Raw genomic sequence first — 13478 nt, 5'->3', positions numbered from 1 at the left:
TTCACCTCCTATTTTAGAATGTCAACGATTTAATGTTTCACTTTCTAACTAAATTGGTTATGCGTTTCACATTTAATGTTTCATTAACTTTCCTATTCTTTGTAGTTATATGCTAAATTCCATTAACTCATTTATCTCATAATTTGTATAAAATTATTAAGTATAAATACAATTCATATCTCATTATTTTTTTTCAACTATTTTCTTTACAAAATAAAATAATTTTTAAAATCAATACCAATACATTATAAAACATGTATTAAAGCACAAATATAATACTTCATAAAAATCGATACCACATTCCACTAATTTTTATAATAATTTGAAGTCTCATTTTTTTAAATTTGCCAAAATTTTAAAAAAGATATTTTAAATCATGGGTGGATGGAGTATCATCATCAATTTACTACCGATAAATGAATTGACATACAATTGCCTAATTTGAACTAATTTTCAATATAAACTACTGTTTTCACTACTTCACAAATCATTAATATATTTTCGATCTCATATTCATTTCCTATTCCTCTAATAATTCTATTATTTGTCGTTTTCCATAGCAATATTGGCCGATACATATCATTTCAGCATAAATCACGGATTAAGTCGCTCGATAAAGAGAAATATTGTCCCTTCACATAAAATAAAAATAGTAATGAGACAATTTTTCACAGTTGCCATCTGCCAAACTATAAAATGGACAAAAACTGAAGAGCTTTTTCAACACGGTATTTAAAAAATAAATAACAAATCATATATAACATCATAAAATTTAATCAAATTCTAATTGGTTTTATAATTTTAAAATTAGTGGATAAATTATTCAAAAATTTGAATTTATTCGCATTTATTTTGCTATCCACCTACGTACAATATATTATTAATATTTTTCACTCAAATGATGTTATATTCTTCATAAATAAATAACATCTTTTTAATTTACGGTTGGTGACGTCCATATAATTTTTTTTACTATCATATCATATATACAATTTCAACAAAAATTCCATTCAAGAATAATTATGAATAAATTTATGATTCAAGAATTTTACATTTGATCTTTAAAGTTGCACTTTGCCTAAACTTTCTGATTTTTTGGCAATTTAACATGTACTATAAAACAATGTTCAATGAGTTAAGATAAATTCGAGAAAAAATAAAATAAATGAGTTAAAAGTAATAATACTATATGAGAGAAAAAAAACAAAAAAAAAGAGTTTGTTTTTTATAAAAATAGAAAATGAAGAAATTTTGGAAAGGAAGTACTATCTCAAATTCAATAAAAAGTCAGATTTTTTCATTCTAGCTAGTCTATAATAAAGTATGATTTATTTTTCACTAATAATATTTGAATTAGTATTTTTTTCTTTATCTTTACATTATCAATTTCACATTAAATTTTATGACATAGGATAAACATTTTTATGGACAAAGATAATTGAAATTAACGGTGGATAAAATATCACATAATTCAAATTAAATCTAAAATTTAATAAATAGAGAAACGAAATGCGCAACCCACTAACCATTTAGTGGGTCTCAACAAATAAGCCGAAGCCACCAACTCCTAGTCTGAGCTGGCAGTGGCATTTATGTAATTAAGTTAAACTTCAAGCCTGGAAATACATGCACTTTTCTTAGCTCGTCCTTATTTAAAATCACGCCATCCTCACACTGTCTTCTCAGATTCTCTCCATTTTTCACACACAGTAAAATACATACACTTTCCTCCTCTCTCTATCTCTCTATATAAACATATCTGTAGACAGAGATAAAACAGAGAGAGAGATATCTCGAAGCTTTTCCAAAAATGGCGACGCGCTTAGCAATCTGCCTCTGCGCAATTGCCGTTTTCCAGTCATGCCTCGTTCCGGTTCTGAGCAAGCAGACCTACATTGTGCAGATGAAGCACCACCTCAAGCCGGCGGACTACGCCACCCACGCCGACTGGTACTCCGACCACCTGCAGGCTCTCACCTCCGCCGAATCCGCCCCCGATTCCATCCTCTACACCTACGACGCCGCCTACCACGGCTTCGCCGCCGCGCTCTCACCGGAGGAGGCGGAATCGCTCCGCCAATCGGACGCGGTGGTCGGAGTGTACGAGGACACGGTGTACTCGCTCCACACCACCCGCACCCCGGAGTTCCTCGGCCTCGAGGCGGTGGACGGGAAGTGGGCTGGCCACGGCCTCGAGGAGCTCAACCAGGCGTCGCAGGACGTCATTGTCGGCGTCCTCGATACAGGTATATGGCCGGAGTCGAAGTCGTTTGCCGACGCAGGGATGACGGATGTCCCCGCGCGGTGGCGCGGCGAGTGCGAGGCGGCGGCGGATTTTAATCCTAAGATCCATTGCAATAAGAAGCTGATCGGCGCGAGATTCTTCTCGAGAGGCTACAATATGATGGCGGCGGCCGGCGGGAAGAAGGAATCGAAGTCGCCAAGAGATGATGACGGCCACGGCACTCACACGGCCAGCACTGCCGCTGGATCTCTCGTCGGAAACGCCAGCTTGTTAGGGTAACGGATGTATAAATTGAGCTTATAATTTGGATATTATTGTTTAGTTATATTTTTATTATATTTATTTCAATTAATTTGGATATAATTGGTCTTACTTCGAGAGCTATGTTAGCTAATATCAAGAATTTTTAATTTAAAATTGATAAAATAGAATTAATTTAGTGAAGTAATTGATTGAAATGGTAGTAGTATTAAGCACATATTGATTGTTGATGATCAAAATTGAAAAAAAACATGTATTGATTGTGGAAGAAGTAGTATGGTTTTCTTATTATTCTCTTTGAACGTACGTTGCTCAGGTACGCCAGCGGCAATGCCCGCGGTATGGCGCCGCACGCGAGGGTGGCTGCATACCGCGTGTGCTGGTCTTCGGGTTGTCTCGGTTCGGATATCCTCGCGGCGATGGACCGCGCTATCCAGGACGGAGTCGATGTGTTGTCTCTATCCCTCGGTGGCGGATCCGCGCCGTATTCCCGCGACACCATTGCCATCGGCGCATTCGCAGCGATGGAGAGGGGGATTTTCGTGTCCTGCTCCGCAGGGAACAGCGGTCCAGCTAAGGCTTCCTTGGCTAATGTGGCGCCATGGATAATGACTGTCGGAGCTGGCACGATCGATCGGGACTTTCCTGCTTACGCCACCTTAGGCGATGACCGGAAATTCACCGGTGTATCGCTGTACAGCGGCGGTGGAATGGGGAGCAAGTTGGTTGATTTGGTTTACAACAAGGGGACTAACTCCTCCGCTAATTTATGTATGGCCGGCTCGCTAGATCCTGCCGCGGTGCGTGGGAAGGTGGTGGTGTGCGACAGGGGGATCAGCGCTAGGGTCGATAAGGGCGCGGTGGTGAAGGAGGCCGGCGGAATCGGGATGATTCTAGCCAACACGGCCGCGAGCGGGGAGGAGCTGGTGGCGGATAGCCACCTCCTCCCAGCGGTGGCTGTGGGGAAGAAGATTGGCGACGTGATCCGGCAGTATGTGAAGACCGCAAAAAAGCCAACGGCCGCGCTGAGCTTCGGCGGAACGGTGCTGAACGTGAAGCCCTCCCCGGTGGTGGCGGCGTTCAGCTCCCGTGGCCCAAACATGGTCACGCCGCAGATCCTGAAGCCCGATGTGATCGGGCCGGGCGTGAACATACTCGCCGCGTGGTCCGGGGCCGTGGGCCCCACTGGCCTCGAGAAGGACACTCGGAAGACCCAATTCAACATCATGTCTGGTGAGTATTTTCTTCCTCGCATAACGGCTACCTCTTTTGTGCCTATCATTATTTGACTGCTTTTATTACTTTATTATTATTTTATTTGGTAAGTGTGATTCGGCAGCAACAAATCTTATGATATTCCTCAATGCTGTTGCCATGATAGTATTAAGAAATTTGAAATATTATTAATTACTCTAGTGTTTTACACAGGAGGTGTAACATGTCAAACGTAGTCTTGTTTTGATTTTTTAACTATATACTGTAGTTGGTTCTGTGATTAAGGCAGCCTTTTTACTATTTTTTCAATTCATTGGGGCTTGTAGTGGTGCCATGGGTTTTGAACCGTCGGTTTGTGTTCCGGTCTTAGAAATGTGGAACCGTGATTACTCACAACCAATTTCCCAATTCCAGCTATGAACTAATCTCGACCGGTTTTACCTCTTATTTTTATGGGGTTTTTTTCCCCGATTTTTTCATGGTTTCGGTTCAAATAGGAAGTGTCCGATAACTTCCCGGTCCGGACGTCCGGTTAGGTTTTAACCACCGGTTCAGTTTTAACTCGGCATTTACTAGGGGCTTGTTTGTAATAAACTGAGTGTGCTGACTGTTAATGTTTGTTTCAAATTTTGTGGTCATACTTTTTGAATTTTGAATATAGGATACATCATACATGGAAATAGTGTTGTATTGCATTAGTGGAGATATATACACAAAAAAAGTAACTACATAGATCAACATGAGCTGTAAAGTAAAGGGTGTAACTGAAAATGGTTGAGCTTGAAAATGACATGACTTAGTGTTAGTGGTCACATTCTTATAAAATAAAAATATTCAGACACCCATACCTACCTTTCGTTGAATGATACCTTAGTGCCATTGTCACTACACTGACTTTGTACATTATACTATTTGACAATGATATCTCAGGCACATCCATGTCCTGCCCTCACATAAGCGGCTTGGCCGCCCTGCTCAAGGCTGCGCACCCTACGTGGAGCCCGAGCGCGATCAAGTCGGCCCTGATGACGACGGCGTACACGCTCGACAACTCGAACTCGCCCCTCCGCGACGCTGCCGACTACTCGCTCTCCACACCGTGGGCGCATGGTGCCGGCCACGTTGACCCTCAGAAGGCCCTCTCTCCCGGGCTCGTGTACGATGCTTCCCCAGATGATTACGTTGCGTTCCTGTGCTCTCTGGGGTACACGGTCGAGATGGTGCAGGTTGTTGCGAAGCGCCCGAATGTGACGTGCGCGAGGAAGTTCCGGGACCCTGGGCAGCTCAACTACCCGTCATTCTCTGTGCTGTTCGGGAAGTCTAGGGTTGTGCGGTATACTCGCGAGCTAACTAATGTGGATGTGTCCGGGTCCGTGTACAAGGTCGCTGTTGAGGCGCCGAAGAATGTGGTGGTCACCGTGAAGCCCGCGACGCTCGCCTTCAAGAAGGTAGGCGACAAGCTACGCTACACGGTGACCTTTGTCTCGGCCAAGGGGGCGGGTGCTTCAAGGAATGAGTTCGGCTCGATCACTTGGAAGAACGAGCAGCATCAAGTGCGGAGCCCCGTTTCCTACTCGTGGACGCGGGTCTGAGAATGTTGTCATCCCCAACGACGATGCTCGGATTCCCAGGACCGGATCGGCCAATCATCCTTAGTGGTATCGAAAAACAAGTGTTGTCGGAAAAAAAAAGGAAAAGAAGAACAAGAGATGGTAGATGGATGATGCGGCGGTTTGGGATGCTGATTTCGTCTGTTAATGTTGCCTTTGGCAGAAGCTGCCTTTGTTTTATGGGATTTTAACTATGTTCCTATATATTAATCATTTAATTAAGCTTAAGTCATAAAACCACCTAATTCTTGTTGTTTTTAACCTTCGAAACGGGAATTAAAATACGAAATCGGATTCGAATTAGGAGTACAAAAAATAAACTCAAAATCACAATATAGAACTCGATCTTGCAAAAAAGTACATAAAAACTATATATTTGAGTTTAAATTGTAAATCACCCCTAATTCGTGAATGGTTTGCAATGGAACTCAAAACATACGTGTAAAAAGACATTTTTTGTTATTTATTTAGTTGAAGTTATTTTTTTCTATATTCAACTGACGCATATGTAACTCTCAAGATGAAAATAACATAGTGCATGATGCTTAACTAATACTATACTAATGCTCAATGATCAATTTTGTTATTTTTGGTTATCCAATTTATTTGTAATAGCAAAAACTCGAAGTTATTGCCACAAGAAATATACTACGCACATAGCACTAGAACTGAAGCCGTTAAACAATATAACCCGAAATCCAAACCAAGCAAAAGGCAATAATAACAAATGTGAATGAAACAATTCGCATATAGCAAGCAAACATGGAGTAACAAAAAAAAAAGTGAGGGTATTCAATAAGGTTTAATTAGGGAGTATCAAATTCGCTGGGAGAATTAGACTTACTTAGAAGGCCTATTATACTTAAATCATCCACAACTTACTTATTATTCAATTCTATTTTTAACAAATTAGACTAATATCATAAAAATAGGATCATTAGGAGTAGTTAGTATACATAATATTCGTGACAAGTGCAAAATTGCTTCACTTCCTTTTTTATTAACCGCAGACTTGTATTGCAGTGCATACGTGGCATTACTAAATTCCACTACTAACTCAATGTACCGATCGGCGGCGAGGCGGTTGTTGCCGGCGGCGATCTGCCGCCGCACTCTCCGATTAGCCTCTCCTTCTCCCTTCTCAGCCCCAATTGCACACCGAGCGGCGTTTTCAGCTGGCGCGGCCGACAACGCTCATAATCACAGACCTGATAACACCGCTGCTTTCAATTCGTCGCCGTCAACAGATGAACGGCGGAACCCTAGAGCCACGGCCAGCCCCAAAGCTCACTGGCAAGAAGAGCAGGCTCGCGTTCTTCAGGCATCGCTCGGCCACGTTGTACGGTCTCCCCTTCCAAATTTATTAGCTCTCTTCAAATATTGCGTGATTGCATTTTATGCAATTTTGCTTTTGGTTTTGTTTGTGTACATTGTCCTGGTGATTGATTATCATTGTTAATTTGCTGCATGATATTTTAATCGGGAGAAAACAGAAACCTTATTCTCAATGTTGTTAATATTGTATTTTCCCTCCGTTTCTGTGGTTACTTGTTGCCAATCGTTAATAGGCATATGTATGCGCATATTCTAGTGAAGGTGACTTACTCTTGGTTTGGGATAATTGCGTAATTTTATGGAGCAGATTAGATTAGGATGGACAGAATCTGCAATGGTTGCTGGAGCGAAGGAGGTTGGTGTCTCTCCTTCTATTGTAGGATCTTTTCCTCGAAAGGAAGCTGCTCTTGTTGAGGTATAACTTTTGATCTCTACACCCGTTTGCTTGGGGGCTTTGCCTGTATTACCTCCAACTAGAATGGTTGATTATCGATTCCTTTGCTTTTCTGATTCCAGCATGGTTTCCTGCCTCAAGGAGTCAAATTAACTGATTGACAACGAATGAATTGTTGATTTAGGAACTTGGAAAACTGAATTGTTTCTCATCTTTTCTTGACTTTCTATTGAATCTTATATCTGGAAAGCAAAGAGTGTGTATGTGTTTTCATTAGTTTGCAACTCTTCAAAATATGTAATTGGTTGCTCTAAACAGTTATGGTGTTTGTCAGTCATAACCAGGTTCTACCCACATCATGTTGATTGACTTATTTTAAGTTGGACAATTGCTATGCATATTCATGTTCAAAGATTCTTCTCTTAAACGTTTCATTTTATCTGATACAAATTTCAGTGTGTGGTATATCAGTAATATTTACATTATATTACTGTACAGTCTGCTATTTCCATTGTACGGCCAGTTTACAGGGATTTCATCTTTTCCCTATGATGGGAGTATGCTATTTATTTTCTGTATACCGTTGCTTCTCTAATTATCAAAATTCAGTTCATGTGCCACTTGTAAGCAGCCTCATATCATGCTTAATGTCCTATGTCCTGATTTGTTTTGTTCAGTATTTCATGGATGATTCTCTGCAAAAGTTAATTGATATTATTGACACAAAAGAGGATTTGAAGAACTTGATTCCGAGCCACCGTGTATCCAAGCTTGTCAGGATTCGCTTAGAGATGCAGGCACCTTACATCTCAAAGTGGCATCAAGCACTTGGCATACAGGTAACTGTTTTAGTGAGTCTCTTATTCATTCGTTTACCATATACTTTCTCTGAATTTTGCTCAATTGTAGGCGCAACCTTTGAATATCTCTACAAGCTTCAAGCAAAGGGCAATGCTTGTTGATGAAATTTGGCATGCTGCTGGTGATGTGGCCACTGATACTGATTGGTATGCGAAGCGCACAGTCCTTGGTGCAATATATTCGACAACCGAACTATACATGCTGACAGATAATTCCCCAGGTTAGAGTCCATATTATGTATTTTTCTATTCGAACAGTCCAGTTCCATCTCAGAATGACCTTGGTATTATGGGCACATCAGCTTCAAACCCCCAACTAAAGTCAGTGTGGAAGGGTTCTGTAGTCTTAGCTCTTGATAGAATTCTCTTTTAGCATAATAAACAAACAATATCAGTTTTAGGCTGCTGCTGCCCCATCAAATACCCCTTGACCTGACTTTTCTCTCCCAAATCAGTACTCTTGTAGTCCATCTAATTAGTACTCCCTCCATCCCAAGGTAGGTGAGACGTTTATTTTGGGCACAAGATTTTAAGAAATTAATGTTTAAAGGTTAAAGTGGAAAGAGAATAAAGTCTAAGAGAGAAAGAGATAGTAAAGTAGGAGAGAGAACAAAGTTTCTTGCCAAAAAAGAAACGACTCAACTACATTGGGACGACCTGACAAGGAATACGACTCAACTATCTTGGGACGGAGGGAATAGTATTTAACATCGCAAGCACATTCAAAAAGTTGATTCTCTAATTTTCTATATAACAGTGTGGCTGTTATTCCTTTCTGATTCTCTAATTTTCTATATAACAGTGTGGCTGTTATTCCTTTCTGTACATCATTTTATCTTAAGCTTCCTGTGTGTTTCCCATTCAGGATTTCATGTCAGAAACAGTAGTTACATCATGGTGGTGATGCAATTAACTTATCCTTTAAATTGTTGTTTAGTCCTGCTATATTGTTGGATAGAGCATTAACTATGAATATTGTTTACATTAATTTTCTATATAACAGGGTGGCTGTTATTCCTTTCCATACATCATTTTATCTTAAGCTTCCCGTGTGTTTCCCATTCAGGATTTCATGTCAGAAACAGTAGTTACATTATGGCGGTGATGCAATTAATTTATCCTTTAAATTGTTGTTTAGTCCTGCTAGATTGTTGGATAGAGCATTAACTAGGAGTATTGTTTACATTAATCTCCGGGGAAGGGCTTGTTCACTTGCCACGCTTTCTTTTGTCAGATTTTCAGGACACATGGGCTTTCTTGGATGATCGAGTTAGAGATGCATTTGACCTGAAAAAGTCACTTGAAGAGGTAAACATAATGCTCTGGAAACAGAGTTGTTTGATCATCCGAAGGTGTATTTTGCATATTTCTTTGGGAGCCTTCTCTCTTTTCACTTGATTTTGCATCCTACCCAAATTCGTGAAATACAGCAGCGTTAAATGACACCCATTGAGTACATGGTTTCCAACGCTAAACCAACTGACAGTTTCAATCTCTCGAGAATAACTGTCCTTAGTGCCCATTACCCAATGCTCAGTATGTTGTACGATTATTCCAATTAGTGCAGTATATGCTCTTCTCTGCTTCTTTTAGATAGAGGAAGAGATGTATATGAATATATAGTAAAATTCCTTTGAAAAGGTGCATATTCTAACCTTTTAGTTATTCAATTTTCTGTTGCTCTATTTTGTTTTAAAGCAGAAAACAAGGCATCTTGTGTGTGTGTGTGTGTGTATAGAAACGACTTCCTATTAGAGCCATAAATCCTCCTAAAAGATTACTGTGGTTTTGAATAGTTTATGGGCCCTGAATCTAGGTTCACTAAACATGTCTATGCCAATGTATAGCATATTAAGTTTGCATGTTTATCTTATTAGAAGTGTGAGGAATAATAGTTCCGAAGAGCTCAAGCTAGTTAGGATTAGAAACATTTGCTTCTACATGAAATTTATACTGTAATTTCCATTTCTGAACATATTAAAAAACTCCAGCTTAGAAATGCATAATCTTTTTATTGATTAGGAGAAAGGAAGTGCTTTGAACAGCATACATGCATAAACAACCTTAAACTAGGTTGGGAGGATCCGAGGAGGACAGAAATTGCTCTTTAGGTAAAGAAGTAGCTATAATGTATGTTCCTTGAATAATAGTAATGGATTTAGCCATGTACTGCATTAATTATTTGATTTGATCTAACTTTCGTCAAGTACTTATTCCAAGATGAGTGCTTAAGATATATAGAAATATAATTAAGCCAGCTCATTGAGCTACATCATCCCAATGATCATCTCAAATAGCTACATGCTTGATGCATTGTTTGAGGACCGGTTCCTTATTCGAGTTAAACTTTTGCCACCGTTTTAGTTACTTTTATTTTTGACTTGAGAGCCTAAGAACCTATTCTACATAACTCTGATTTCTATCAAGTCCTTTGAAAGTTATGATTGGAGCAGATTCAAAGAATTGAATACTACCTGCTTAGTCTATTGGTTCTGGGATCCATTAGTTAATTATTACTGTTTTTTTCTGATTATTTCCACACTTCGCAAGGCATTAGACACATAGCTAGACAAGATAAGATAATCCATTACAGAACCATTATAACCATTAATTAGTAATTCAGGTATTAATAAATACAACAATTATAATGAAACTTTTTTGGAAACCCACCTATATTCTAAAACATGGCTGGAATTATTGGAATAAATTTGTAAAAGCCTACTTTCCTTGCTGCATTTATGTGTTACAAAGCATGTACATACCAGGTTAATTTCCGGTTTTTACCGCATTATCTTTGTTTCTCTTTCTGCAAGAACACATATATAGAAATTCAAATATCGTTATCTGAAGCTTTTTGACTTCGAATCTGCAGGTAAAATATTTGGCCGAAGCAGTGGGAGCTGGGATGGGAGGTCCTGTGCAAGGTTTTCTGAATAAAATTCTTAGGGGTTGAGCATTTAGAAGGGTGGTAGAAATAATTTTACTGCTTCCATTCTTCCTCCTTTTTCCTTCGTCTTTCATTTTACAATGTCGACTACAGCCTCTCCCTTCGAACTTCTCTTCGATTGAAGGAGACTATTGTATGTATGTTCAACAAGAATGCTAGACGGTTTTATCCCTGATATATCCAGAATCCTCTATCTGGAAGAGTTATTTTGCTTTATCAGAGTTAATGTTTTGTTTGGATGAATCCTACCAAGTATAAAAGATTAGCTGTATATTCGTAAGAATGCTGTTGTGGGTCTTGATTTTGGTCACATTTATGCACAGCTTGTGTATGTAAAATAGTATAGTAACTCTGAACATTTAATATTTATACACATTCTGAATAAAGACAATGTGTTAAACTCATATATATATGTGCTCTTCGATCTACAATCAATTTGATATCTCAACAAGAATCTTGAAGAATAACATGTGTAGTGATGTGCCAACCATGGCAAAACCCGATTTAACCGTGCCGTTGAGTGTCATGGCACGGCAAGCCATGGCAAAAACATGCCCAAACTCCAATCCAGTTCAGAATTACACTGATCGTAGATCCTCAAATCTCCAGCACAATATCTGCAAAAACATCAAGTTCGTAAGACATTTCTCCTCCAACGTGATGCTCGGGTAACGAAGAATCATTATCAATTTCTACTTACATTCAGAGTCTGTTTTATCCCATTTGCTTCCATGAGTGGTGGTGTCATCCTCCTCACCCATATCCAAGCATTTGTTTGGAGTAGTTGGCCTTTGAGGGTATATCTTCTTGTGCAACATAGCCCTCAATATCTGCAACATGGAGTATTTAAATACTTAATCACCATAAATATTCATGCATCAAATGAAATCGAGTTCTCACCTTCTCCATTGTCGATTGATCAATTTTCAGATCTGGAAGCGGATCTCTTATAATCGGAAGCGCCGCGGTGAATCCACCGCCGCAGAGGAGCGCCTTCTTCAGCAGAAACGACAACGACCTTTTTCCGATGCCTCTGTTTCTCTTATCCGACTTAATATCTTTTCCGCCTCTCTCCACGAGGCTGCCCAGCCTCTCCAGACGGCGGTCGCCGCCTTCATCGCCGCCGCCGCGCAGGCAGTTTATGAGGTGCTCTACCGACAGATTCTCCTCATCCTTCATCGCTAGTGTTGATTCTTCACTCTCAACTACTGGCTCGCGATTTTTCGGATTGGCGTTGTTTCCGAATGTGCCGATCGCCAGCAGCGCGTTCGGCCAATCGGAGAATTCTTCGTTGCAGGTCATCTTCTTCTCATCTGCATGCATTTCAAAAATTGAAATTAAATCACGCAAATTCATCTTCTTCTTAACTCTATTGCTGTAGGATTAATTATTTGAGAAAAACAAACATGATTTTGGTTGTGGATTGGGCTTCGTGTTGCTGCCTTCGTTGCCATTGCGTTTGCTTCGAATCCAGCTGAAGATCTGAATGTTGAAGATTATGTTAATCATGTTACTGTATGTGGAATAGTATTGATTGTATGACTGTTGCTAGCTTGATTTGGAGATTAATTTACCTTCATCTGTGGCAGCAATGATTAATCTGACTTTTTCCTCCAAAAAAAAGTGTGGATGGAGTTTGTAATGTATGTATGGTGGAATTGGAGATAAAAGGTGATGGAATCCCACAAGCATGAGAAATGTGGTTTATAAGGTATAAATAGAGCGGGTAATTGCCTGTAAAATCATGAATTTTGTGTTAATTCTGATTTGTTCCGTAACTTTCAAATTTTAAATTATAAAGAGTATCTTAAGTTTTGATTTTTTTAAAGCTCATGTGATACAAAGGTCTACGTGAACAGTACGCTCAATGATATATACGAAGTTGTTTGTTGAAATAAAAAATTATATCATTTCTTTGAAAAAATCATTATTAATTAATTTCCTATAAAATCATGAGTAACTTATCCACCTTTCAGAAATTTGAATAACAAATCAAAAAAATACTCCGTATAAAAAGTTTTCATTTGCTCTACATGACTGAACATGTTTTTATTTTAGTTTCATGAACTCAAAACGATCCATATCACCACGTTAATACACGTAAACACCATTATCTGTTCAAATTATGAAAATTTTACACATGTGCGCTAATTCAGGATCACATTTGCCCGAAAAATCTCCGAGCCACAGTTGATAGAGACCTAGGGCAAGTTTGTGATAGCCTATATGGGTAGGTGTGACGAACTGATAGAGATCTTCTTAGCTTCGATTTTAGAAGAGATCTCCATCGTGAGAAAAGTAAAAAAAATCAATTTTTATGAATTGTCGTTCGAATATTGAACTAAATAAATTAGAATTTGTTCAAAGTTCATATTTTTATACCTCGACGGGTCAATGTAGGTATGTATTTGGTTCAAGTTCCAAAGCACTTGTTCAACCTCCCATTTTTGAATCTCTTAGCTTGTTGCTGCTATCTTCTTTGCGTTTGTTTCAACGAAAATTTCTTACAGCTTCTTCAACTGCTTTTTATGTGCCGCACATCGATAACGATTCATTATTAAATAGATAAAAACAGATTATAATGTTTTAACGGTTAATCAATTACAAATCC

At 39.1% G+C, this 13478-nt stretch overlaps 3 protein-coding genes across 4 annotated transcripts; 2 read left to right on the top strand and 1 right to left on the bottom strand.

Moving 5' to 3' along the window:
- Positions 1–1684: 1684 nt before the first annotated feature.
- On the top strand, positions 1685–5559 carry LOC121799995 (subtilisin-like protease SBT1.8). Its single transcript, XM_042199536.1, has 3 exons — positions 1685–2520; positions 2823–3739; positions 4652–5559. Exons 1-3 carry the CDS (start codon positions 1811–1813, stop codon positions 5311–5313), a joined length of 2289 nt encoding a protein of 762 aa, XP_042055470.1. The 5' UTR covers positions 1685–1810; the 3' UTR covers positions 5314–5559.
- Positions 5560–6273: 714 nt separating this feature from the next.
- On the top strand, positions 6274–11110 carry LOC121799993 (ubiquinone biosynthesis protein COQ9, mitochondrial-like). Of its 2 annotated transcripts, XR_006050407.1 has the most exons (7): positions 6274–6670; positions 6974–7081; positions 7738–7899; positions 7970–8141; positions 9155–9228; positions 9943–10031; positions 10793–11110. XR_006050407.1 is itself a non-coding variant. In XM_042199534.1 (6 exons), exons 1-6 carry the CDS (start codon positions 6392–6394, stop codon positions 10871–10873), a joined length of 876 nt encoding a protein of 291 aa, XP_042055468.1. In that variant the 5' UTR covers positions 6277–6391; the 3' UTR covers positions 10874–11110. The 2 variants fall into 2 exon arrangements, 1 of the variants encoding a protein (XP_042055468.1); XM_042199534.1 differs by lacking the exon at positions 9943–10031 and having other exon boundaries at positions 6277–6670.
- Positions 11111–11249: 139 nt separating this feature from the next.
- On the bottom strand, positions 11250–12596 carry LOC121799994 (protein NEGATIVE GRAVITROPIC RESPONSE OF ROOTS-like). The gene is made up of 5 exons (XM_042199535.1): positions 12442–12596; positions 12274–12349; positions 11768–12180; positions 11568–11697; positions 11250–11484 (listed from the first exon to the last, which is right to left on the bottom strand). Exons 1-5 carry the CDS (start codon positions 12445–12447, stop codon positions 11465–11467), a joined length of 645 nt encoding a protein of 214 aa, XP_042055469.1. The 5' UTR covers positions 12448–12596; the 3' UTR covers positions 11250–11464.
- Positions 12597–13478: the final 882 nt, after the last annotated feature.

The sequence above is a fragment of the Salvia splendens genome, chromosome 4, assembly GCF_004379255.2.
Source record: "Salvia splendens isolate huo1 chromosome 4, SspV2, whole genome shotgun sequence".
Classification (NCBI taxonomy): domain Eukaryota; kingdom Viridiplantae; phylum Streptophyta; class Magnoliopsida; order Lamiales; family Lamiaceae; genus Salvia; species Salvia splendens.
Note: the sequence above shows the minus strand (reverse complement) of the source record. Positions and strands in the feature narration are given on the sequence as shown.